Below are 27,383 nucleotides of genomic sequence, written 5' to 3'. Positions count from 1 at the left end.
GGGCCAGAGGTCTGTGCAGTTTTTCCTCTTCCTCTGTGATGGGAAGGTGGCAGACAGATTCCAGCATAGACATGAATTCAATGGTGGGCACTGGTGATGGATGGATGGATGGATGGATGGATGGACACACATATAGATGGACAGACGGACAGACAGACAGACAGACAGACAGATAGATAGATAGATAGATAGATAGATAGATAGATAGATAGATAGATAGATAGATAGATAGATAGATAGATACTTTCAGATATACAGATTACTTTTAGCAAGCAAGCCCACTCTTTCTTCTCCTATAATATTACCATCCCTGGGGAGGGCTGGGCAGCCAGTTGATCTTGGACCCACAGAGGCCTTTTTTTCTCCCTACTAAGGAGTTTTTATTTCCTCTCCTCTGTTGTCATCTGACTTTCTTTCTTTCTCTTTCTCTCTCTCTCCTTTTCCTTGTTTTCGTATTATTCTGTCTTGTTGATATCAAAACACACCCATATAAAGTGCCTTGGCGTGACTCTGTTGTGAAAGTGAAAGGCACCACATAAAATAAATTGAATTGCATTAAATACATAATTAATTAATCCCTGGTGGAAAATTTCTGAGTTACAGCAACAAACAGAAAGACAAAATAGGGTGAAAAGCAGTCAGTGGTATACTTAGACAAATTAAGTATAGATTGGAAAGTTAGGAAATTACACATAAAAAATGAGAAAGTAAGTCTTACTGTGTCGAAGTAATAAGTTCAAATGTGCAAAATATCTCTAATGTAACAATGGGGCCCTGCGGTGGCCGCATGATACATTACCTCATTACCTGGGCGCCGGCAAGACCTGTGCCAGCTCTCATCCAAGCTTTCCGACAGTCTGAGAGATGGAGCGGGAGGCTTAGCTGGGCCACAGACAGGGACTCTGCACACCAAGTACAAACACGATGGTCAGACTTGGATTGTCAGCAGTCGGCATAACACTGAGTTCTTCTTGAGTAACCTGAGACCCTCTGTGTGATCTTAAGCACTTCCTTTGTATATTTTCTGTGCACTAGAACAATGCGATAGAAGCTTTGCAGAGGTTTTCACCTGTTCTGCAGCCTTGGAAAAATGCAAACACATTGCCTGTCGCAGGCTGGCTGCATGCATGTAATATTGATGAGATGTTACTGCGGACCCAGGTCTCCTCGTGGTTCTGTGGAGCCATAATGGCCGTTTGAGGATGTGCTGATGAGAGCAGGAGCCTCGATGATGCTCTTCCCAGATGACGGTGCCAAATTTAGGAGCACAGGATGCAGAAAACGGCGTGTCATGAGTGTTTGCGAGTAGTGAATAAAAGCAGAGTGAAACACTGCCCATCCGGCAGGGTAACAGAGGGACAGCGATTAAAGGTAGATAACTGTCATTCTTATTTACCACTTTGAATCATATTTCCAAGTCAGGGCAGGTTCACACAACCGTACAGCATCCAAACATGTTTGGGGAGATTTTTTGCCTTTGGATTCTTAGTGCCAGGTTACTGCCCGGCCCGTTGGGTTTGGGCTTGTCACCCAGTGTCACCGTGAAAATGTGTGTCACGGCAGTGATATAAAAAGCGCTGTTTGGCTGCACCACTTTGAGCCGGGGGGGCAGGGGGGGGGGGGCGGCTGGCATTAATTTGTCTGCACGGCCTATTAGCTGGGACTCAGCCGGCATTGTGAGATTTATGGGATGCTCCCGAGCTTAGAGAAGCCGTCTGAATGCCTGACTGGTTATGCTCCAAAGCACCTTACAGAGTGATGTTCCCTGTAACAACACCTAAGTCTCTTTCTCTCTCTCTCTCTCTCTCTCTCTCTGCCTTGCATGCCTTTCATGGTGGGTCCCCTCCAAAATCCTGCCATCCTCAATACATCTTGACTTCATTTCTAATTGCCGCAGGGGTGTATATAGGGACGGGGCCACTGGGGCACCGGTCCCAGATGATTGGCCTTGCTCCCGTCACTCACCGATTCAAACGCACATCATTGGCCAATGACAGAGTTCGCACGCCTGGTTGAATTATGGCTCATGCCCACCAACTTAAGAAATCCTCGACTCTGTCCTGAATTGCCGACGGAGTTTACAGGGAACATTTCTGTGATTCTATGAATCCTGAATCTGTCTTCTTGTTCCATGAAAACGGGAGGTATCACACATACAAATTTATCCTTGACCCCTAAACTCCTTTCCCTGCCTGCCTCCGCCATCGCAGTGACGGTAACGACGAGCTTTCCAGCTCCAGGACCTGGTGAAGGCAGATGCTGTACAGTAAAGAGAAAATGTGTATCGATTTACTCCTCCTGTTTCAGGGCCTATTTATATACTGCGATACTATGTATGCCCTCTAAACAGGCATCGACAAAACACACAAAACTCAAGTCCTAACATATGTTTCTAAATATTTCAGATTTTCTAAGATGCTGTGAACCAGTTCATTGTTATTATAACTCCTGTTTCCTGCAGTAGCTTTGTGGCTTGATGTTACTTGTATGCCATTGGTTGGGCCACCCTGCAGACTGCGTAACCTGGACGACCTTCTCCTGATGTGTCATCAACGGTTCTGCCATCGGCTATTCACTGTCCTCATTCAGGGAGCCCCCCAGAATACAAATTGGTACCTACTGACCTGTGTCTTCATCCCTCTTGGGAGTAGGGGGGCTGCGGGTGAGAATGGTTGATGGGAAACCAAATGCTCACAAGTGAGGGGAGGAGAGAGCATGCTGGACATTTGACAGAAACAAAAAGCCGCTGATTACATCCTTGACGAATTGTAATCAGAGTAGAATATATGAGAACAGAGTAGGAGCTGAAAAAAATGGTATCATGCAGCAAACAGTGAACAAAGGGAAGTAGAGATGGTTACCTTGCCCTAGACTGATTCTGTCACCTGTGTCCTGCTTTGCCTGTCCCTGCCAGTCTGCCTGTTTACTGCGGTCTGCTAATGCTTTCATTCCACTATGGAGAAATCCATCAAGTGCGTATGGCCACGTCACGCATGGACTTCCCACTCGGCTATTTAGCTTTGCTATCACAAATCAGCTTAGCACAGTTAGCTAAGCTACCTCGAGCAGTCTGGTTCAGTTCAGATTGTGGTTCCCACTGTGGCCCTGGGGGACGCTGTTCTCGGATCATGGCCAGCTGAGAAGACCACACACGTGTAATAAATAATGGTACATTGAGCTTCAGAAGCCTTATTATCCATTAACCGTCATACGGATTCAGAGGCAATAGGGCATTGTATGCAGGCTTGTATGCAGTACGGGTCACGCTTATTATCCATTAACCGTTGGGTGTCGAGGGATCTCTTAAAGCGAAAGGTTCAAGAAGTAGGTGTGGACCAGCTCTGAGAGTGGCATCTGCATTTTTGGAGACCTCTGTCCAGGGTGCTGAATGGACAGCCAATAGTGCTGCTGCATTGCAGAGTTATAGACCCAAAGTCATACGGATTCAGACACCAACTGTAATGCTGAAGTAAGGTAGTCTCTGTGTTACGAACTTTTAAGAACTAAAAATATTACTTTTATTTGTTGACCGCCTCATTAAACAGGGCTTGGGATTTGACTGCATAGGCAGAGACGGTGGGAAGGGTTATTCATCATCAGCTTAATCGATGAACGTTATGCTCGGTCTAATTAGACTTTGTACTGTGCTGTTATAGTTCCTGCCCTTCGTGCCAGTAATGGCATTGGGAATACAGACTGATTTATGGGAGGTTGGACCTTCATTTTCCAGGGCACTTTTGGAAGTCACCTTGCTGCGAGACACAGTCCAGTGGAAGGGAGAAGTCTTGGCTCAAACCAGAACCAGAATCCCTCTGGCAATGCAATGCGAAGACAAACTGCTTTACAGAAACCTGAACCTTCATTTCGCGTGGAGTTTTCGGAAGTCGCCTCGCCCCGAGACGCAGTCCAGAGCAGTGGAGATGCTTCACATCAGAGCCAGAAGTCCGCAGGTCCATCAAAGCAGGGAGTGCGCACCCACTTTGAGGGGACATGCAAAGCCGTCAGGGTGTAATTTTGGAACAAGATGCTTTAAGAGGGACTCAGGTTCTTGCAGCCATTTGGGATCAATAAAGTTCCTCTAATACATAAGTGCCATGTTTCAAGCAGCCAGCAGTTGCAGCTTCATTGTGACAGTTTAAGGCAGCCAGCTGTATCTGTACAGTGCTATATACCTCTGTGGCTCCACTATAGGATAATGTGTGTGTAGATGAACTTTCACGGTGGGAGAAAGATTAACCCTTTGTGCGTTCCGTGAATGGCCTCCCGACGTCATTTTAGAGCTGCAGAATAAGTGGTGATTTAAAGCCCACTTAAAAAGGCAATTTTGGTTCAGCTCAAATTTTTCCAGGCCTGTGATGGGAGTGTTTTTTTTTTGTTTAGTATAATTTATTTCTGTCTTATCAGATGGCTCCCAATTTGATTCCCAAGGCAAGGCTGCTTTTCCTTTTCCTTGGATATTTTGAGAACCGCATATCCAAGCAAGATGGTCAGAAATGACGCCAAGGAGATGTGACTGGCAGTCTTGGACACTGACCAAGCTGGCTCCTGATTGGACAATGTTCTGAGCTAAAATGAAACCAAACCACTCCCTCGGGATGTCTTAAACGGAACCCGGACCAGTACAAAATGCATGCGTAAATTGTAATGTTTTGAATGCAGACGGAAAGGCGGCCTGTACAGTTCTGAGGAAGTTAGAGAGAGACCCTGATGTGGTTTCCTTGTGATGAGTAATGACCGTGTCAAGCCAGTTCCACTTCTGTCCTAGCATGGAGCTCAGGTTTAAATCGGGAGGTTGTTTGGGGCGTGTAATCCTACTTTTCTTTTTGCCGACTCAGCAGCATTATCCGATATCTATCGTTTGGAGAACCTGCAGAAAATCATTAGAGTGTGTTCACTGAGACCATTACATAGGATTGCAGAGAGAGCTTTCTGAGTGCCTCATATATACATTGAGTGAGTGCTGTGGTCAAATACCAATCCGCTGTGGAACATTTAAGGCAGAAACATGTGTACACGCTTTCACAGAAGCGGCCGTCGCCTCCTAACGGCATTTCCAGGTTGCTTCCAGTTCAGATTCCAGTTGATTCTTAAGTGAATATATTTCTTTTCTGTCTAAAGACATCATTTCTGGTGCACACAAAACCAGCCTTTTTAATCTCTATAAAAGGCATCTGGGGGTGGTGGGTTGTACAGAAGTGGTCTGTTTTACCTTAATCCGTAAATAAGAGCAACGAAAACGTTCATTACGTGCACATTATATATGTAATGGCTTTAAAATAACTAACAGTATTCATGTGGTTTCTGCCCAGCCAGAAACTATATTAGTCACCAGATACATTCAGCGATATGTAAAACAAACCTGTGGTCGATTTTCCAGAAGGTTATACATAATTTATACATTTGAATTCGCCGTAGAAATGCAGGATCGGGCAGTCGAAATATTTCAGGTGTGTCTTTTTCCTAGACATGTAAACTATGCGCTTATAGTGGACGTAAGCTTTGTATGGTTCAAGCCAATCGATTGACTATTTTATTTATCGCTCCCTGACTGGGTAAGGAATACCGTGTTACTTGAGTAAATAAAGCTGTTCCATGCGAGATGATATTTATTACCGCGCCATTAGCACACGTATAACGGAAGACTAGGGAAGGATTTCCTACCGTATCCTTCTATCTCCACGGTAATCTGTTTCTGGGTGCGTCGTTTTAGTGAACCTCCATCTGGATGAAGCAGCAGGGCGACGATTATGCGTAACAAAATCTTTACTTAGGCCTATTTGTTGCTGAGTGAACTACTGTGCTGTCTAGCGTATGCAATGACGTCTATAGTTTTAACTAAACGATGGAATCACGCTCCAAACATTTGCCAGTTTACACTTACAGCGTGTGTGACGGTGAACGGCAACATTACCGAAAATATTAAAGTTATTATTTGTCAGTCTAATCCTTCGGCAAACCTAGTAATAATTCCCAGAGTATAGTTAGTGTAACCTGCCCTTAAAATCATTCAGCAGCTTACAATGAGCCGCCCTTGTGGTGGACAATTGCTGCTCTTTTCCCACAGTGAATAATAGTGTCAAGCTCAACGCATGTAACTATGATAAATTACCACTTTAGGAAAATCCTAGAGCGGAAACAGTCCAGCTTGTAGCTAATTCCGGGCTTCATTATTCCATCTGATGTTGGTTTAATAGGACCAAATAACTAGTAAAAAGTAAGTTCACGGCACAGTAATGATTTGGTTTATTGCATGTTACATGGTCATAAATCGGAAAATGCATTATATAATGTAATATTTTGTAATCATTATTATAGGATACTTATGCATTGTTCAGTAGCACTTTATTTTTTAGAAAAAAAATAAAAGGATTTAAAATGATAAATTTATAACATGGGGACTCATCTGACCAGGAGGGGTCTCTGTTGAGTCAGGAGAATTCCTGTAAACTGGTACAGATGTACACCAATGCGGCCATCCTGTTTGCAGTAACCCTGGCGTGCCTCTGGATCTTTAACCTTCTGTATGCTGGCTCACCTCCAGTTTTGTACGATCCGACCGGATGTCATGGAGCCGAGAAAGTTGAACTGATGACAGACAGTTCTGTGAGTTGTTATTCTCTAAGAAAACCCTGCTAAAAGTATCAGCGGATCAGGTGTGACAGCATTATGACTGGATCTTCTCAATCACTGGCTGAAATGTCAGGCTCCGCCCTTTTCTGGCTAGATCAGTTTCTGCGCTTTATGGTGAACTGTCCCCAGCAGACTGTTCAGTTCACCACTATCGCATGAGTAGGTTCGAGGAACAGTCATGCCCACAGGCGGACCATTGACACGTCCTTGCATAATGAGAAATACGGCAGCTACCAAGATAGATGTCCCTTACAGTGTCAAATCCCTGGAGTTGAAGCTTCATGTCACATTCTACTTAGGAAGCCTCACTCCTCAGCCTAAAGTGTACCAGTGTTTTAAGAAAAGCATCATACTTTCTCCTTGTATCCAGCTCCATTTCACTACATCAAAATAGAACAAACATATAATAAATCTTGTATGTGCCATTAGTGTGCCATTGAATGTTCTGTTGATCTTTGTGCCCCCCCCCCTCCCCCCCCCCGCTCCCCAGGCCTTTGGACAGGCATACTCCACCCAGCGCAAGGTAGCGGAGGATGGGGAGCTCAATGAGGAAACACTGCTGCAGGAGTCGGCGTCCAAGGAGGCGTACTACGTGACCCGTTTGTTGGAGGTGCAGACGGAGCTTAAGCAGAGCCGGGCAAGCGCATCCAACGCACTGGCGGAGAGCGAGCGGCTCAACGGCCTACTGCAGGAGTTCAGAGAGGTAGCCTGGCCATGCTCGACCGGTGGCATTCCATTCCAAAAGGATGACAGTTAGTGGTACACTCCTATTAGCTTCTTCAGTCTTTTAGAATAACCTGGATCTTATTCTGACCTTTGCGTAGGGGTGTGGGATGCAAAGACTCAGAGTATCAGCATCAGGCTGTGATTGCCAGTGCTGATGAAGAAACTTAGTACTGACACAGAGACTCAGAGTATCGGTGTTGGTGAAGAGGCTCAGAGTGTCAGTGTTGGTGAAGAGGCTCAGAGTGTCAGTGTTGGTAAGGAGGCTTTGAGTGCCAGTGCTGATGAAGAAACTTAGTACTGACACAGAGACTCAGAGTATCGGTGTTGGTGAAGAGGCTCAGAGTGTCAGTGTTGGTAAGGAGGCTTTGAGTGCCAGTGCTGATGAAGAAACTTAGTACTGACACAGAGACTCAGAGTATCGGTGTTGGTGAAGAGACTCAGAGTATCGGTGTTGGTGAGGAGGCTTTGAGTGCCAGTGCTGATGAAGAAACTTAGTACTGACACAGAGACTCAGAGTATCGGTGTTGGTGAAGAGGCTCAGAGTGTCAGTGTTGGTGAAGAGGCTCAGAGTGTCAGTGTTGGTAAGGAGGCTTTGAGTGCCAGTGCTGATGAAGAAACCTAGAACTGACACAGAGACTCAGAGTATCGGTGTTGGTGAAGAGGCTCAGAGTGTCAGTGTTGGTGAAGAGGCTCAGAGTGTCAGTGTTGGTGAAGAGGCTCAGAGTGTCAGTGTTGGTAAAGAGGCTCAGAGTGTCAGTGTTGGTGAAGAGGCTCAGAGTGTCAGTGTTGGTAAGGAGGCTTTGAGTGCCAGTGCTGATGAAGAAACTTAGTACTGACACAGAGACTCAGTGTATCGGTGTTGGTGAAGAGGCTCAGAATGTCAGTGTTGGTGAAGAGGCTCAGAGTGTCAGTGTTGGTGAAGAGGCTCAGAGTGTCAGTGTTGGTAAGGAGGCTTTGAGTGCCAGTGCTGATGAAGAAACTTAGTACTGACACAGAGACTCAGAGTATCGGTGTTGGTGAAGAGACTCAGAGTATCGGTGTTGGTGAGGAGGCTTTGAGTGCCAGTGCTGATGAAGAAACTTAGTACTGACACAGAGACTCAGAGTATCGGTGTTGGTGAAGAGGCTCAGAGTGTCAGTGTTGGTGAAGAGGCTCAGAGTGTCAGTGTTGGTAAGGAGGCTTTGAGTGCCAGTGCTGATGAAGAAACCTAGTACTGACACAGAGACTCAGAGTATCGGTGTTGGTGAAGAGGCTCAGAGTGTCAGTGTTGGTGAAGAGGCTCAGAGTGTCAGTGTTGGTAAGGAGGCTCAGAGTGTCAGTGTTGGTGAAGAGGCTCAGAGTGTCAGTGTTGGTGAAGAGGCTCAGAGTGTCAGTGTTGGTAAGGAGGCTTTGAGTGCCAGTGCTGATGAAGAAACTTAGTACTGACACAGAGACTCAGAGTATCGGTGTTGGTGAAGAGGCTCAGAGTGTCAGTGTTGGTGAGGAGGCTCAGAGTGTCAGTGTTGGTAAGGAGGCTTTGAGTGCCAGTGCTGATGAAGAAACCTAGTACTGACACAGAGACTCAGAGTATTGGTGTTGATTCAGAAGCTTCGAGTATCAGTGTTGATGAAGAGGCTTTGGGTATCAGTGTTATTGAAGATGCTGAGAGTATCAGTGTCCTTGAAGAGACATAGTTTCAGTGTTGATGAAGAGCCTTAGAGTATCAGGGTTGGTGAAGACGCTGAAGGAATCAGTGCTGGAAAAGAGACTCGGCGAGTCAGTGCTAGTCCATTGCTGGTTTCAGTGAAGGCGTTCAGGGTGGCAGCATGCATAGGACTCTGGGGTCATCTGTGTCATGACCTGCTGGGCTCTCATTTGCTTGATGGGAGAACAGGAAGCATGGGAAGTCATGAAACATTAATAAACATGCCTGTTCCCACTGTGTCTGAGATCTGCTGTCACTGCAGGGGGGTGCTGAGTGGATCTGGTGTGGGGGAGTTTCCCGGCACAGCTTGTATAGGATACTGCTGGTAGTTTAGGCAAAGAAATAGTAGCTTATGGCACCATCCTTCTGTGTATTGCCTCCGCTTTCCTTCAGTCATTTTCTCTCTTTTTTTAAACATGTATGAAATATAACTAAATGCTTACGGAATGTGAGATCAAAATAATTTCGCAGATATGTTTCACAGGAAGTACGCAGCTTGTTGATTGTGGACTGGGTCACACCAGAGCATGAACGATAGGTAACTGTGGTCACTTGGTCCAACAATACAATTAATGAGCTAGTCATGCCCGCGTCATACCTGTCATCATTTCTCCAGGGTCTGTCTCTTTAAGAGAGGGGAAGCAAAGAGGCGGAGCCTGGTTTCCTGACTCACCATTGGATGTTTTATTTACACAGATGCACCGCAGCTAGAGCTCCCCCTTGTGTTATGTAATTGTAGCTGATTTTTCAGACTGACCCAGGCACAGTTGTCAGTCATTTATGTATGTATGTGTGTGTATGTATATAAAAACACACACACACACACTGGCCACGTTTTTAGGTACACCTGTTCAACTGCTCGTTGAAGTAAATATCTAATCAGCCAATCATATGTCAGCAGCACAATACATAAAATCATGCAGGTACAGGTCAGGAGCTTCAGTTAAAGTTCATGACAGTGAGTACACTGTACTTAAATAACCTCCACAGTCACCATATCTCAATCCAATAGAGCACCTATGGGATGTGGTGGAACGGGAGATTTGCATCATGAAGGTGCAGCCAACAAGTCTACAGCGGCTGTGTGGTGCTATCACATCAACATGGACCAAAGTCTCTGGGGCAAAAGGGGGTCCAACCCTAGTGAGTTGTACCTAATAAAGTGGCCAGTCAGTGTGTGTGTGTGTGTGTGTGTGTGTGTGTGTGTGTGTGTGTGTGTGTGTGTGTGTGTGTGTCTGTGTCTGTGTGTGTGTGTGTGTGTGTGTGTGTCCATGTGCTACATTGGGACACCCAGGTGCACAGAAGAAGCATTTTACCTCTGCTGCCTGGGATGGGTTCCAGACCTTCATGATCCTGCACTACATTAGTGGTTGGAAAATTGATATCAACATTTAAATTCGCAGTAGTGTCTAAAATTGTCATACTATTTTTGCCACCACATTGAGGTCTGCGCTTCCTTTCTATTCATCCACAGTGCTCTAAATTTTCTGGAATGTTCTGGAATGTTCTGGAATGTTCAGGATGACGGTCACCCTGAGAGCCCCACTGGTGTCGCTTCATCTTGGAGAGGTGCCCCCCCATCTCACTGGGGTTTATTGCCACCTCTCCTTTGACTTTTCCCGTCAGAGTAACGAAATCCTGGAGCTGCAGCAAAGCCGGATGAAGGACGAGATCCGGGAGTACAAATTCCGGGAGGCCCGCCTGCTGCAGGACTACAGCGAGCTAGAGGAGGAGAACATCATGCTGCAGAAGCTGGTGTCCACGCTGAAGCAGAACCAGGTCAGATTGAGCAAAATAACACGCACATTCACATGTACTAGGTCTGCAAGGCCCTGGAATCAGTCTACCAGATGACTAGTCCCTTAAACCAGTGTTTCCCAATCCGGTGACCAGCGACCTACAGACGGTCCCTATTTTTGCTCCCTCCCAGGTCCCTGCCAGACGATCCACATTTTTTAACTAGGGTTATTAGTTTATTTGACTTGTCTTCACATCTTCATGACGCGTTCGGGGACTATTACCCCCTCATCTCATGGTGTCCAGGTGGAATTCGAGGGCCTGAAGCACGAGATGAAGGTTCTAGAGGAGGAGGCAGAGCTGCTGCACAGGCAGCTGGAAGAGGCCGTGCGGCTGAGGGAGATCTCGGAGGCGCAGCTGGAGGAGGCGCTGGACACGCTGAAGAACGAGCGCGAGCAGAAGAACAGCCTCCGGAAAGAGCTGGCGCACTACAGCAGCCTGAGCGAGGGCGTGTACGGCACGGGTCCCCACCTGGCTCTCGCCGACGCCGAGGACACCAGCAGGTGCAACGGGCACCCCCGCGGGATCAGCAGGGACTGCAGGTCTGCCGCCCGCAAGGGGGAGACCCTCAATCCCGTGTCGGACCTCTTCAGCGAGCTGAACCTCTCAGAGATGCAGAAACTGAAGCAGCAACTCCAGCAGGTGAGTCCAGGCCAGGCTTGGGGGAGCGTAGATCAAGGACAAGGCTGAAGAATTTCCACCTATCAAATAGACTTTTCTTGTTAAAATATGGAACGTAATTTTCCCGTGAGCCTGACCAGGGTAAGCGGTGAGAAAATGGATGGCTATATGAAATTTTCCATTTACGTTGGGTCTAAATACAATAAATTATGCAGAGGGAGTAATGTTTAAGTTCCGCTAAGAATAGACACTGCTGCAGTTTGTACAGTTAAGTCTGAATAATGCACAATATTCCCAGATAAAAGAGTTTGTTAAATGCGGAGACGCAGGGGGCTGGAGCATATGGGTTGGACCATGTGGATCAGACGGGATGAGCCAGACCATGTGGTTCTGACCGTGTGGGTTATACCATGTGGGCCGAACCATGCGGGTCATAGCATGTGGTTTGGACAGTGTGGGCTGGCCCATATGGGCTGGACTCGGTTGGCTGGTCTTCACTGCCGTCAGGCATCTGTCGGGTCAATTAGCATTAGCAAGGATGCTATTGCTGGCTCCTTCTCCAGGAGCCGCAGGCACTAAGACCGACGTCAGCGGACCGAAATAGAAAGTTGTTGTCAAGCGATCCGGCGAATGTTGCTGATCTGGGTGGGGGGGGGAGGGTCCCAGAGCCTCAACTGGATGGTGGGCATTGCTGCAGAGCTAGGGAGGAGGGGCTGGGCTTGATGGACAGGTCGCTGGTTGCTAGCTTCAGCATCGTAGTGTGCAATGGACATAGCAGGTGGCTACATCAACAAATGCTCAGTGTGCAGCCCTAGCCTTCAGGAAATTCAGAAATGACCCTGTCAGTCTTAAACGGCTCCCTCCTCGCTTTACCTGATCCTTACTTTGCCGTGAGGCCAAACAGCAGCAGCGGGTTTTGTGCCGAAAAGACTTTTCCGGAGTCTGGTTTCCACTCTACAGAGGGAAAGGGGAAAAGCTGCTGACTCTGGTTCTGCCCGTCGCCGTGCCTCGCGACCCATTGCTGCTGAGCCCGTGGGGGAAATACGAGCCCCACGGACCTCCTTGCCATCCTGGGTCATCGCCGCGCTCATCTTGCTCGTTTGTCTTTCCTGTCCTGGGACTTTCTCTGTTTATGTACTTCAGGGGCGGGTCCACATTCACAGCAACGAATCAGAGTGAAGCTCGTGGTCACGTGACTCTGGCAGTCAATGGCAGAGCACAACTTCTTTCTGTTTAAGTGAGGAGCTGTTTGTAAGACGCGGGGGAGGTGGGGTGGATGTCCCAAGGCGGGATGAAGTCAGGTGAAGAGTTCATTCATTCACCTGTGCCGGTTTCGTCCCTCATGCCCAGATGACATCCTCCTAGACTCCAGTGCCCAACCTAGTATCTACTTATTTCTCTGAAGCTGAAGTTGACCAACCTTCCATTTTTATTTCTCTTCATTCTCCTCTGGGCTAGACTCCCCGTTCCACTCTCAAAAGTCAAATGGTCCAGCTGACTGCCCCACACTGCTCATGGGGGTAGTTTTATACACTCTGTGGCTGTCTGTATGTAGCTGTTTATTTTATGAACATTTGTCATGGCTGTCATAGCCGGATGTGCCCAGCAGGGTGTGTGTGTGTGTTTTGTGACATGTGGGTGGCCTCGCATCCCCCAGGTGGAGCGGGAAAAGGCCCTTCTGCTGACGAACCTGCAGGAGTCACAGACGCAGCTGCAGCACACGCAGGGCGCCCTGACAGAGCAGCATGCCCGCGCGCACCGCCTCGCCGAGCGCATAAGCGTCATGCGGCGCTCGCACTGCGATAAGGAGGCGCGCATGGAGCTGGAGGAGGAGCCCGAGAAAGATGACACCGCTGCCGAGAAGAGTGCCCGCAACTTTGAGGTGCTGGAGTGCAAGTACAAGGTGGCTGTGACGGAGGTGATTGGCCTGAAGGCGGAGCTGAAGGGCCTGGAGGAGATGCACGGGCGGTACAGGGAGGGTCAGGCGGAGGAGCGGGCACGTGAAGAAGCCCGGCTGTGCGCCCTGGGTGAGCAGGTAGGCCGGCTGCAGAACAGCTACCACGACAGCTGCGAGCGTATCACCAGCCTGGAGGGGGAGCTGCGGAGCACCACAGTGGTCGCCGCTGAGAGCCAAGCCCTCCTTAACGCTGCCCAGGACGAGCTGGTGACCTTCAGCGAGGAGCTGGCGCAGCTCTACCACCACGTCTGCTTGTGCAACAACGAGACGCCCAACCGCGTCATGCTCGACTACTACCGGCAGGGCCGGGCCGCCCGCAGCGGCAGCCTCAAAGGTCCTGAGGACCCGCGGGCGTTGCTGTCACCCCGTCTGGCACGCCGCCTGGCTGCCATGTCCTCGGGAGAATTGCGCAGCCCCAGCGACTCACCGTCCAAGGAGCCTGCGAGGGACCCGCAGCAGGGTAGCCCGTCCCGCAGCCTCGCCGCCGTCGGCCCCTCCTCCGCGGCAGAGCCCGGCCTCGACCTGCGCCGGGAGCCCATGAACGTGTACAACCTGAATGCCATTATCCGTGACCAAATGAAGCACTTGCAGCGTGCTGTCGACCGCTCCCTTCAGCTGTCCCGGCAGCGCGCCGCCGCCCAGGAGCTTGCGCTCGGCTTTGACAAGGATAGAGAGGCTTGCATGGAGGAGATCCTCAAGCTCAAGTCGCTGCTGAGTACCAAGCGGGAGCAGATTGCCACACTCCGGCTCGTCCTCAAGGCCAACAAGCAGGTGAGACCTGGCCTGTGGGAGTAGCATGTTACAGAATGCCCCGCCCCCAAAGTTCGGGCTCCTCCCCACTGTGGTACTTGGGACATTCTCACATACGATGGGTGGGTCATTCTCACAAACTTAAAATATTTTTTTTGTTTTTAAAGTTGCAGCTTTTTAGGTTTATTAAAATTATGTTATTTGTTGATCTGATGTAATGATTATTTACACTTTGACTTACTTAGTCAGAATTCTGAGGTTAATGTGTGTTTTTTCTACTCCAGATGATGGAAACAGGCCTCCATACCATTTCCCCCAAACTGGTAGCCAAATATCTGACTGCCATAATAGCTTTAAGATTAAGTAAGACAAACCTAGATAAATAGTTTTTCTCAATTTTAGTGCATATCACCCACATTAAACAATCAGTTTGTGTTGAAATAGTTAATGATGTCACTGCTCGTACATCATTTTTGGTTGAATGAAGACACAGTGAAACCATTGAATACGTTTCTAAACATGGGCGGAACTTAAATTAACGAGTAGATTTTTACTTCAGAAACCACAACGCTAATTGTGGCTAAAGCTGGTTACAGTCAGTCATAATCAGCAGTTTGGGAACATTTTGGTTCCCCAGTAAATTACACCAACATTGGAGAGAGAGTAGTTCAGGAGGCCAAGATTGTCTGTCGGCTCTGTTATACCGAACATGGATATATTGCTGGAAACACATCAGACATGTTAACTCATTCGCGATATCGTCGAGGGTGTATACGACCGGAGCGAAGCAGAAACAGCCTCTGTAGTTAGTCTCCCTGTGGACTTGAAGGGGCTGTTGCCAGGAAATTCATTCGTTCATTATGATTGTTGTGAAACAGCCTGATTTTTGAGTTTGTGTTGGTTTTTCGTTTCGTTTTTTCATAAACGTCGACAGACACAAGGCCTTCAGTTCCTAATTGTGTTCGTGGTTTTAATAGTAATTTCAAAACAAATTGGGTAGCCCTGCATACATGGAACTGTCCGTCCATCTCCCCCCCCCCCCCCCCCCCAACAGACGGCAGAGGTAGCGCTGTCCAACCTGAAGAGCAAGTATGAGAACGAGAAGGCCATGGTGAGGGAGACGATGACAAAGCTGCGGAACGAGCTGAAGGCCCTGAAGGAGGATGCCGCCACCTTCTCCTCTCTGAGGGCCATGTTCGCCACCAGGTGGGGCTGTCGCCGGCAGAATCAGGGCTAGCCGTAGCCGCGATAAGGAGCCTCACCTCCGCGGCCCGCTGTTCCAGGTGCGACGAGTACGTGACGCAGCTGGACGAGATGCAGAGGCAGCTGGCGGCCGCCGAGGACGAGAAGAAGACGCTGAACTCGCTGCTGCGCATGGCCATCCAGCAGAAGCTGGCGCTGACGCAGCGGCTGGAGGACCTGGAGTTCGACCACGAGCAGACGCACCGCGGCCGCGCCAGCAAGGTGGCTAAGATCAAGGGCAGCACCCCCAAAGTAAGTGCCAGTCCGGCCGCCGCTGGCTTCTCCCCCACAACCCTCACGCCCACCCCTGCCAACACCCCCACTGAGCCAGGCAGCCCACCCTCGCTGGAGGCCCTGCCCTCCCTGTGGACGTCCCCGGCACGGCCCCTCCTCTCAGGTCGCGCTCATTGGACGTTAGGCACCCGGATGTTCATGATAGACCCCCACACGTTCAGCGTGGACTTTCGGCCCCGTGTGACCAATGCAGTCATGGGCTGCAGCCCCAGCCTGGACCTCTGCGTGCCTCGAACCCGCAGCGCCGGCTCCGCCCCCGCCTCGCCCTACCGCTCATTGGGGGTGGCAGGCCGGCGGTCGGCGCTGTACGCTGCCAGAAATCGTACCCTCACAGATGTGATTCGCCCCCTGAACCTGATCTCCCCCCCTAACACACCTGGTCATCGTATGTCCCGCACTTACAACGCGGGTGACCCCCCCCACTGACGCCCCCGCAGCATCACAGAGAGGAGGACAGACTGGTTTCCTGTTTCCTGTGCCTACAGTCTCCGCTACTCAGCCTGAATGTACTGTGAGACTCTCCTCAGGGATTTACGTTGTCAAGGAGCACAAGTGGTCATAGACTCTGATGGTTGGCTAGCCTGAGGGTTTGATCTGAGCTCCAGAGAAGCTCCTCGGCTGCATATGGAGCATCACCCCGCTCAGTGAAGGCGCTGTCGTCGTGGAAACTTAATGTAGCCCAGAATTTGAATTTGGAGATCGAACGGCTAAGAAATGCATGTGAGAATATCAGATCTTTTGTGAAGATGTGTCTCCTTCGTAACTCAGCAGGATCACTGTCCTGTGTGGATCATTCTTAAAACAAATTCAATTTGACGAAAAGATAGGATAGTCTTATCGGATAAGATGGCAGAAAAAAAATGGCTGCCATCATTCAATGGTATTTTACAAGTTGAACCATATCGAGTGGCTGAAACTTATTTGAATTTTTCTGAACTAAATTTTTAACTGACTTACAGAGGATGGCCTAATTTGCATAATGTCCTTTTTTTCTTCTGTATGTCTGTAATCGGTGTATAATTTAATAGTCTATACTGTGGTTTGTTTGCGACTGCTGCCACCTAGTGGTGTAATTTCATAATGACACGACGTCACGTTAAGTGGCCTTGTGATACTTTGTCTTCCTCTGTACACATAATATACTGTTCCGTATGTTGTGCCGATATGTACATTGCAGCTGGAGGTTAATGTCTGATTTGATTAATTTTACTTCCAGGAAGTTTGATAATACTATGCAACTTTGAGGGCCTCCAGTTTAGGTTGGGTGGATTTAATTCAATTTTGTTTAGGCCAGTAAATGATTCTGTTAAGATTATTTCTGTGAATTTGTTTTAAAAAATGGTAGTGCATGTATCTCTTTTGATTTTACGGAAAGGGATAAACTATTGCCTTCCTGTGCATTTCATTTTTTTTTTTGAGTTTGTATGTGGCAATGGGGAATCTTCTAAAAAACGTCTAAGGTGACTTTTCCCCAGTGAATTGTGGCATAAAAGCATTTGACAGGCAATAAAAATCCACAGGGCTGCCAGTCATCAGCCAGGAGGGTAAGACCTTCCATGCAGTAATGTGACCTTTGATCCAGCTGTGGGTTGGGCACTGTTTACTGCGAGTGTCGCTAATGCAATATGGGGGGGGGGGGGGGGGGGGGGGGTCAGGAAATTCACCGAAAGACACAGAATACAATAATAATCCTGCACGCAGATAACGACAGAAGCAGTACTTAACAGAACAAGTGTCCGACTGTTTTTGAAAGTCACATGACATGCTTAAATCGGAAACACTGGCCCATGCACCTGTCATATCTTATACGTATACGAGACCAGCTGGCTTGTGTTTGGCCACATGCAGTTAAAACCATCTTTGAGAAAGTATGGATCATGTGACCACTGGCTGATTGCAAAGATGCAGAAGACGGCGGTTAGCAGAGAGGCAGGGCTTGTGTGTGTGTGTGTGTGTGTGTGTGTTTGGTCATTTTTTTCTTTTCTAGATGTTGATTGTTAGCACAGACTTGCTGTTGTTGCTGTTGAGTGACTGATCAGATGGTCTGGGTCATTTGTCTAGAAACTATGGGTTAGACTGGGTTAGACTTGAAGGATTTGCATAAGCAAGAAGGAAACCAGTGTAGCCTCCTCTCTGTTTTACTAAAAATCACAACAGCCCAATATCCACCTCGCTTCCCTTTAACCCAAAACGACTGATTTTGCCAACAATATGTGCGGCAGTTCCCACATTCCGCCGGTAGATGGCACTAGTTGCCCGCCACATAGTGTTTATAATAACATGTTCGCGTGATAATGCAATGGCAGACAAAAAACCTGTCAAATGCTTTTTGTCTCATGATTTTAATTTAGATTTTATTTTTAATATACATTTTTAATTCGCGTCAAAGAAAATGTACACATTCCATACTGTACTCTCAAGTGGGTTTTATTTTCTATTGTATGTCAATGGTGCAATAACAGCAAACGGACTAAATTAAGTAGTAAAATTCTACAAACGAATGAACCTTTTAAATGAAAGAACCACTGAAAAATTATGTACGTGTGTGTGCATGCCTCGACACTTGATCTGGGAATTAAATCTCCTGTAGTATTTCTTTTGGATATAGTGAGGAATGCTTTGTCAGGAGACGTATATTTTTGTCCATGTTTATGCCAGTTTATTTGACTGTTATTATATGCAGCACAGAACACTTTTCAGAAGCTGGGTTAGTGATCTGTAGATGTAAAATGTGAGCCGATGATGGAGAAACGTTGTTTTAAACGAGTGCTCACTACCTCACTGTCAGTATTACCAACTGTTAGCACTAACGTTACAGAATGTTCTGTAGAGATCTCTGTGTCAGTTCCTGATTAAATGTCTAATTAAATTCGGCTGCTTGTGCTTGCTGCTGACTCGGTGAAGAAGCTGTCTTTCAGCACGGACCTCCCTGACAAGCCGTTCCTCATAGCACCCCCCCCCCTCCCAGCCTCACCGTCGGGTTTCACATTCCCGCTGATGGCAACCGTCATCCCTCTGTATATCTGTCTAATGTGTCAGTTTCTCCTAGATTGTCAGCAGCCTGCTGCCTCACTGTCGCCACGCTCCTCACACTTAAGGCGAGGGAGAAACCTACACGTTCGCAGGTAATGGCAACCAACCCCCGCGCACATACACACGCACACACACACACACACACACACACACACACACTGAACCTCAGTGATTACGTGTTTGGGTCAATGTGCTGAATTTGTCCTTACATGCGCAATTGGAAAAATGCATGGTAATCTGTGCCATTACCTCGCAAATGCACCTAAAATAAGCGCCCATTTCCGCTCTCATGAGCAGATATTTCCACGTCTGTTTACTTGAATACGTACTTGCGCAGCAGTTATCAAACCCTGCCTGTAACAGTGAATGGCTGTTTTACGTCCAATGAATAATCAAATTCAGCATTTAATCGCGCACGTGGTGCTGTGCATTTCTCGTGCGGGCACCACTAGCCCGACCCCGTGGACTGGTGCAGCACAGAGACCCGGCTGGTTTTCACAGCAGCCTCGCGCCCCGGGCTGGGAAATGACAGCGTCTCGCGGGTTCTCACTCGCGGTACAGCTATTTCGGGCATTTCAGTACCCAGCTGGAACCGTGTGGGTGGAAAACATCTAGATAAACATCTCACATCATCATATGCAGTGCATCTACTACTTCACATAAGATATTTATTTAAAAGAATAAAATTACTGCGTAATTTAATCGACACAGAGGAATAGAAATCTTTATTATCTGTTCCCAAAGGTAACAGAAATTCTCCCTTTGACAGGCTCAGAGTCACATGTAAGACATACATACACGCACATACATACAAAGGTGGAAATTGAAAAACCATTAGTTCATTTTCTGCGGTTCAGGATGGCTATTGCAGAGAAGATGGAGGATTTCTTGTACATGTTTTTGCGGCCCAGAGGTACCTTGTACAGTCTACCTGGTGGCAGTAATTACTGAAAACAATTATGTTGAGGGTGTGTGGAGTCTTCAGTGACTCTTCCTAAGAGCTTCGGGGACTGAGAACTATTTTTTTAAATCTAGACTAAAAATTATAGACCTTTATAGATGTGGCAGCCCTGTTATCGTGAAGACCCCTTGTCCCTGTCCGGTTAGACTAACAGAAACAGGCACACAAACCACCGGCCCAAGCTAAGCTTCCGCCTTCAGCCGGACAGCGGGCGTCTGCATGTGTAGACTTGCAGTGACTCTGACAGAATGTCTCCCCTCTTCTCCCCTCCTCTATCCCCCTTCGGCTCCGCATGTAGTCCTAGGGTTGTGGTAACTCTCCAGGAAGACTTGGCGTACCTCTCCAGCAGCAGCAGCAGCAGCAGTCACGGCAGCTCCCCCTGTGTCCCCCTCAGCTGCCTGGCTCATCCGTTGTCCCACCCCCGGCCTGTAGGCGCCAGTCCTCAGCCGGCAGATCACCCATAGTACAGAGGCACCAGATCTTCCTGGACCTGGTCTCCGCCCACCTCCATAACTGTCAGCAAAGCATCCTGCAAGCCCCACCTCCTGTGATCGGGGGTGTGGCTAGGATTCTCTGACCAAGGTGCTTAGGGCAGGGAAATGGTTACGCGCACGCGCGCACACACATATGTACACACAGACACACACACACACACACACACACACACTACAGGCTGGCTGGTTTAGGGAAAAGGGCGTGGGGATTCCAAGCAATGACTGTTTTTTTATCACCTAGAAATGTATCCGTAATTTATGAACTTTTTTTAAAAAAGTCATCACTTCTTAAACAACGATGTGGCCGAGTCAGAACAACAGTTAAGAAACAATAATAGAATGAAATATAATCATTTCCATTTTCTCCTACTTGTCACTATGGGATTCCTCTCTTTAGCCGGTATTGAATTTTGATAAATCGTCACTCAAATTTCCCATAAAGCTTCAGGCATTTCCTGAACCATAAAAAGCTGACCTATATAGTATGTGACCTAACAGTCATTGTTTACTTTTCATTTTTGAAATCCTCTGTTGGTGACTATATTTTGGCATAGCGTACGATGAATAGATGCTTACAGGGCGATCGGTGGGATCATGTGGATCTGATCTCGTTCTGATCCCGAGGACGCGCGCCGCAGGAAAACCTCCACGCGACGAGCTGCAGATACAGTGCATGTGCACTAACACATAAAGTATGTTTTTATTTTTTTATGAATTTATGTATCTATTTATTTATTACCATTAAGAAAAATATAAAAGCCTGTCTCTCGTAAGTGGTAAAGTCTGATCCACTGATAGCATAAAAAGTGTTGGGGTCCAACGGAAATGGCTACATCAAAATCACTCACTTTACCCGTGTTGTTATGGGATCGGCACGTTGCTTTAATTTGGCTGTCGCGGGTGCCACGTCCTAAGCTTCCGACCCCAACTATACCCGTCTCCTACTTTTCACACATGGTGTCTGTGAAGGTTTTACCACCAAACCCTCTATGGAAAACAATTAGTGTTACGAGCAAGATTTATATATTTAGCGGCACCTTTCATATACCCAACCGAAGCACAAACACTGATCAATCTGTCGCAGTAATGGGATTTAATTTTTAACTGCATTATCTAAAGTTAATGGGACTCGCTCACTGTATACCTATCATACCTTCAAAACCAGCAGGTCTGAAGTCTTTCAAGAAAAAAGTGCATTGAGTTGGTGAAAGTGGCCTTTTTCCAGTAGGAATATATAAATTACGTATCTTAGTGTTTTGAAACCTGGAAATCGTTTGCCTTACTAAAGTGTTACAGTAGTATAACAATAGAGACATATTCCAGAGCAGATAAACTGGGCTGAGTATCTGTATTACATTTCCCGAAGCCATATTTAAAAACCAAAGATTATGCATTTTATATATTGATAAGTCATCCTTCATTTTATGAGTTGTAACCCACATGATCAACTTAAACATCCAGACCTAAAAACATCGAGTGGTTTGATCTTTCCGTGGTAAAATCACAGAAGAACAGAAGAGTGACGGACAACTAAACAGAACAGAAGCAAAAGGAAATACATTTTTGTGCAGAAATTCTTTGATTAGGAATCCTGGTTCCACGTGTACTGTACCAGACATAAAATTTTAAACACCCTATTTTATTTTAATGTTATTGTTATTTATCTTTTTATTTAATCTGGCAGACATTATCCTGTATCTGTTCTGAGGTTTACCCCAGATTAACAACACGCCGGCGGTATGCTGGACCCATTGGGTATTATAATATGAGATTACTCTGCTAGGGAGAGTCATTTCGCTATAATGGAGATGTGGTGGATGTATGCAGTGTTGAAGTTCTTCTCAGGTGGCGCTGTATGCTATCAAAATGTTTTCTAACAGTATCGACGCAATGGAAGCTGGTAAAATCCTTTGTCATTATTTTCTGCATACATATAATTTGAACCGTCGGAGTTTAGGATCGTCTCAGAGTCACAACGCTTTTTGAAATGGCCCCGTTGAGTGTAAAAATATTTTTTTTCTCGCAGTTTACTCTGTGCAGTAACCTTCAAGGCTGCCAATTAAACGCAGAGCCTCAATACAGTCAAACAGATGGCAATATGTTCTACTGGATTTTATTACTCGTATTTCTTATTAAATTTAAGACCTGTAATGCTACCAGTTTCAATTAAAAAAAATACAAAATAAAAAACTATCCCTGAACTGTTGATAAGGCTCATATATTTCTTTTAATTCCTGGGCTCCTGGGTCACATCAGAACATCAGTTCGTGTTCATACCATGTCATTCTGTAATTGTCTTATTTGTGAATGAGTATGAAACGCAGAGAAATCAAGCGTCGTAAATCGACCGGTTTGCGTAAAACCGGCTGCATAATTCCGTGTTGTGTATTAAACAGAGAACCACCTAGATGTCCCATTAAATATACTAGTTTTTTAATTTTCCAAGATATCACACCTCTCAGTTTAGGGTGTATTAGTACATTTCGGTATCAGTCCTAATCAAATTTCCCACAACGAAGAAGTAGGGCAGTTAACCCGCCCCCGATCCCTTCCTTTCGCAATGACACTGTTTGCACACCTGAGCAGGTAAACCCCAGGGGGCGTTAGCCCGTCTGAGGGGGTGGATTTACCATCAGTTACTGGCCGCACTGGGGAGGGGCGCATCGGGACCGCAGGATCGGGGCAGTTTGTACCTGACTTACACAGCTGCAAGTCGCCAAGAAAATCTTGAGACGATATGTTGAGCTGGGCAACTACTTTAACCTTTTCACTACCAAAATAACGTGACAAGCCACAAGATATTATTCATACAGAGAGGAACTTTTAAGAAGATGTTGGTTTTAACATTTTACAAGATTCTGGTTGGCGCAACAATAATCCGTTTAGAAAAACTATACATGCATTAAAGTTTTGAAAGTATTTGAAAAATCGAAGTGAAATAAGTTTTTCGATGCCGGACTAGACAAGAGAAAGATTACGTACGACATGGGCGATTTCCGACGAGTTGCTATAAGAAAAAAATCCCAGAATTTAAAAATATGTATGGAGGAAGAGGAAGAAGACGGGGAATGCTCAGGTAAGTCCGGTGTGGAGTGCAGTAATGCAGATATGAACGCTTCTTTTCTCGCCGATAGCAGCCATATTTCGTCTGAGCAATTCGGCTGAGGATTTACTGTAATTGTGCACATCCTTATGCAGTCAGTGCCAAGGACAGTACGTTGTTACACTGGGAACGAATCGGAAGGAAACTCGGCTGAAGGCATTTGGACAAGTCCTGACCGGACTTAGTGTGAAGTGCCGTCACCCTGCGTATACGTATTCCTCGCACCCGCCAAAAATTAAAATGTATTTACTTCGTGTACCCCCTGACTTTTGTGTTTGAGGAAAAAGTCCAGTAAACGATCTTAACTGCCTTCCTGTTCCCGTGTAAGTGCTTTCCCTCCCTGGTGACTTGGCGTTCATCCAGCGGTAGCTGAAACCTCTGGAGAGAGAGACCCATTTCAAGATAGGAGCCTGGAGTTAACATGTAAATCTCCGACAGAATATGCAGCCTACGAATCGCTATTATTATTATTATTATACATCGATATTCAGTCTGAGTTTTTGAATCGTGTACTTAGTGCTTTCCACAGACTATATCTCACCAAACACCATTTATAAAGCATGGTATTGTATGGTGTTTGGATAGTATGTGGTTCTGTGGACACTGTATCTGTGACCGGAAGGTTGCTGGTTCAGATCCCTGGGTCGGCAGAGTGATGTCACTGTGGGGCCCTTGAGCAAGGCCCCAATCCCCAATTGTTTTAGGGACGCTGTGTAACCTGGTTCTCTGATGCTCGCTTGGTGCTCTCAGCCATTTCACGACTCGGACCACAGCAGTGTGCTGCTCGTGGGTATTGCCGGTGTACAGGCTTATAGGATGGACAGTCAAAATCACATTTCCTGTTTCCATTTCTTGCTTCCATTCTGCATTCGTTCTCTCTGACATGTTTACCCTACGATGGAAGCAGATGCTAAAATTGTGTCCCTAATAAGATTTTTCAGTTTCAGCCATTCCTCTGATTAATACGATTACTGTGATTACTATGATTACTATGATTACTATGATTTTTTGTACCTTGTTCCTGTGGTTTCGGGCGGTTTGGTGTTTTGCCTGCGAGCTTCGTCATTACATTCCTGACATGCCCCTACACTGCATACCGTTTTCTGCCCCGGGAGCATTACTGTTAACTTTCAGTACACTCGTTTTATTTTCAGTTTAACGCTTATGGTAGATTTAACCCTTTAGCAGGCTACAACACTGGTTCCTCTCCTCCGTCGTCATCTGACGTTCCTTATTTCTTTCTTTGTCTTCCTTTTTCTCTTTTTTCCCCTGTTATTCTGTAAAAATGATGCGGTAATTTATCACAACATATACATATAACGTGCTTTGGGGCTTGGCTGTATCAAAACAAATTGAACTGAATATTAAAATATCATGATTTTTTTATTAGCTGATTTTTTTTAGTGCAAAGTCCAAAGAAAGCTGGGTCTATTGTCCTGTTGGTTTACAGAATCTGTCAGAATCCGGCCTCTGCAGGTTTGCTCGCCTCAGGATGATTCTTGCATTTAATTTATTTAGTAGATGTTTTTTTCAAAGCGATGTCCATTTTTGAGAGTAGGGTCAGACAGTCCCTGGAGCAAACGGGGTTGAGGCCCTTGCTTAAAGGCCCAATGGTGTAAACGCTTCGTTAACCCAGGGATTTGAACCAGTGACCGTCTGATCACAGGCATAGTGCCCTAACCTGCTGAGATGCATTCCGCTCCAGTTCTGTTGCTTTCAATGCCCTTACTATCCACATTTTTTAAAAAAATTTCTCATCATGGTCAACCTGGTTCACTGAAAGAGAGGACTCCATTCCTGAAATCCGCTCCGTCATTTAGACATGCCTGAACCCAGACTACCTCAGTGGAGGTACTTTCCATTGCGGGAAGGAGCAGGTCTTCCTGGGATTGTTTGGTGGTGCGAGTTACACGGGAGGGCCTGGCCATTGCTGCCATTGCTCTGGACGCCCCCCCCCCCCCCGTACTGTGCCTTCCACTGTAATGGGACCACAGTGCCGTCATGTGTCCGGCAAAGGTATATGTTTTAAAGTCTCTCCTTGTCACCCTAAGGAAGGAGTTACAGGAAGTCTGCAGCCCCCCCCCCCCCCCCCCCCCCAGGTCCACGTCAGACCTTCAATTGCTCAACCACATAAAGCCCCATTATTTGTTATTCTGGGTGAGATGCTGATAAGGAACCTTGACCTTGTCGACTACCTGCGTTTTCCAAAGTCATGACTTGCTTTTTGTGATGCGTATGATTAGTTATTTTCAGTTTTCATTTTTTGCTACCAGCCAGCTGGGATCCTTCAGTAAAAAATGTCGCCCAACGTGCATTTTTTTTTACTAGCCAACAGGCTGGTATTCGGCTCTTTGTTCTCGCCCTTTGCCTAAAGCATTCACCCCGGGTGATTGGCTGAGCTTAATTTCCAGCCCTAAACTCCACCCAAGAGAGCAGGGGTGGCACTAAAATCAGAGCCTTGGGGGTGCGAGACAGCAGCACTGCGTTTACATGACTGAACAATTATATGACACATTACTACTGTAATGACGCTCAAAGGCAGGAAATCAGTTAAAGAAAACTTGTGCCAATCAAACGCCGAATGGCCTCCGATCTGGGGATTACGTGTTAATTCATGTTGTAGCCTTAACTATCTCTCCATTCATCTTTCCCTCCCCCATCCATGCATCCTCTAACTGCTTATCATGGTCAGGCTCTCTCGGAGGCTGGAGTGTGTCCCAGGCAGCATATGGCTCCATGATGCACCTTGATGGGAAGTTTTGATTATGCTCCAGGGAGTTGGTCCTTCAGGAACCTGGCTGCCCCCCTTGTGAGGCAGCCCCCCCAACAGCGGAAGCTCTCAAGAGGCAGCTTCTCCCACACGATTTCACGCCATCCTCATTTCTTCCCGTTCTCTGACTTCCAAACTGTGTGCCCCCCCTCCTGCCAACCAGTCGATATTTTTGTATTTGGGGTTTAACAAATAAAAGCCCCCCCCCCCCCCCTATGTGAATGGGGCGACTTTGCTGGTCTTCATTTCCGATACAGAAAGGTCTGCATAAATAATATGGATATAGTGGCCATTGTGAAGGACTTCCAAGGCTCCATTGTTAGCGCAATTAGTCACGTCCTGAGCATAGCCTACAGGCTGCCGGCAGCCTTTTCCTTCCCTGCTGAGCTGCCCGGCAAGCAGCTGTATGGTCCAGCGGCCCACTGGACGTGCCCCAAAGCGGGTGGAGACTCTTATCTGGGAAGGGGCCCTCTGGTCGGCAATGTCAGCCACTGACTGTTCAGGAGAAGGCTTTGGGGAGCACCCACGTGGCGAGCAGGAGGGAAACTGACCCCGGCATGAGAAGGAACCGGTGCCGGAGGTACTGCTTCAGGAGGCCAGAAGGTACTGCTGCACTTCTGGGCTGTTCTCTTGGCTTTGGAGACCGCAGTGCCTGGCCTGCAGATCTTTAGGCTCGTATAGCAAATGACTCTAGTGTTGCAGCATTCACAGGTGGACTATGGGGGGGGGTAGGAAAATCTAGGTGGAGTTCTCTTGGGATTCGTGGGTGGGGTCCTCCTGTTTCAGCTCTGGAAGACAGAGAGATGGACATGTGAGAGATGAGCAGGATTATAGTGGTTTTGTCTTGTTAAACTGCGATTATTAAAGTCCTGGTGAGGAGAATTGGTGTTGGAAGCCTAATCGTTAAGGGATGAGTGCATCTTGTGGATAGTGATGTGGGAGGGGAGCGCATTAGCGTTAGCGTTAGCCTCCAGAAATGGGACAAACAGCACAATAAAGAGCCAAAAGTAACTTAACATAGTGGACTGCTGATGTTCCCACCGTAATCTGAAGTGTTTTCTGTCATTAATATAACACCATCCGAGCAGCATTAGGTAGCAGATTGTTTTTGTGATGTGTCTAATTCGGTGTAGTCCTGTGTATATATATATCTTTGCCTGGCACTGCTCCTCTCTCTATGTCTCCCCCCCTACCTGTGATTTGGGGTGGCCTTGGGATCCCCCCATCAGAGAATCCGTCCTGCCTAGTGAAGTATCTCAACCACCTCACGTCTCCTGGTCCTACTTTAGCAGCAACCCCATAAAATTCCACTAGTCTTTTA

The 27,383-nt window shown here is 47.1% G+C and overlaps 2 protein-coding genes across 5 annotated transcripts in view; both read left to right on the top strand.

Moving 5' to 3' along the window:
- LOC125738241 (protein bicaudal D homolog 1-like) overlaps positions 1-22,397 on the top strand; it is a 29,261-nt gene extending 6,864 nt beyond the window's left edge. For 2 of the 3 annotated variants that reach the window (XM_049007019.1, XM_049007018.1), the window contains exons 3-10: positions 7,121-7,333; positions 10,667-10,819; positions 11,084-11,479; positions 13,116-14,186; positions 15,220-15,371; positions 15,449-15,659; positions 18,741-18,826; positions 19,994-22,397. In XM_049007019.1, coding sequence (XP_048862976.1) covers positions 7,121-7,333; positions 10,667-10,819; positions 11,084-11,479; positions 13,116-14,186; positions 15,220-15,371; positions 15,449-15,659; positions 18,741-18,826; positions 19,994-20,159 — 2,448 coding nt within the window. In that variant the 3' untranslated portion in view covers positions 20,160-22,397. The remainder of the gene's footprint in view (positions 1-7,120; positions 7,334-10,666; positions 10,820-11,083; positions 11,480-13,115; positions 14,187-15,219; positions 15,372-15,448; positions 15,660-18,740; positions 18,827-19,993) is intronic. The other variant, XM_049007020.1, reaches the window with a different exon arrangement.
- A 457-nt stretch (positions 22,398-22,854) lies between these two features.
- LOC125738242 (FYVE, RhoGEF and PH domain-containing protein 4-like) overlaps positions 22,855-27,383 on the top strand; it is a 39,651-nt gene continuing 35,122 nt past the window's right edge. The window contains exon 1 of one of the 2 annotated variants that reach the window (XM_049007021.1): positions 22,855-23,265. In XM_049007021.1, the coding sequence (XP_048862978.1) occupies positions 23,175-23,265 (91 nt within the window). In that variant the 5' untranslated portion in view covers positions 22,855-23,174. Of the gene's footprint in view, positions 23,266-26,512; positions 26,666-27,383 lie in introns of those variants that run through there. The other variant, XM_049007024.1, reaches the window with a different exon arrangement.

The sequence above is a fragment of the Brienomyrus brachyistius genome, chromosome 3, assembly GCF_023856365.1.
Source record: "Brienomyrus brachyistius isolate T26 chromosome 3, BBRACH_0.4, whole genome shotgun sequence".
NCBI classification, from domain to species: domain Eukaryota; kingdom Metazoa; phylum Chordata; class Actinopteri; order Osteoglossiformes; family Mormyridae; genus Brienomyrus; species Brienomyrus brachyistius.
The sequence above is the reverse complement of the archived record's forward strand: the minus strand, read 5'-3'. Positions and strand labels throughout refer to the sequence as shown.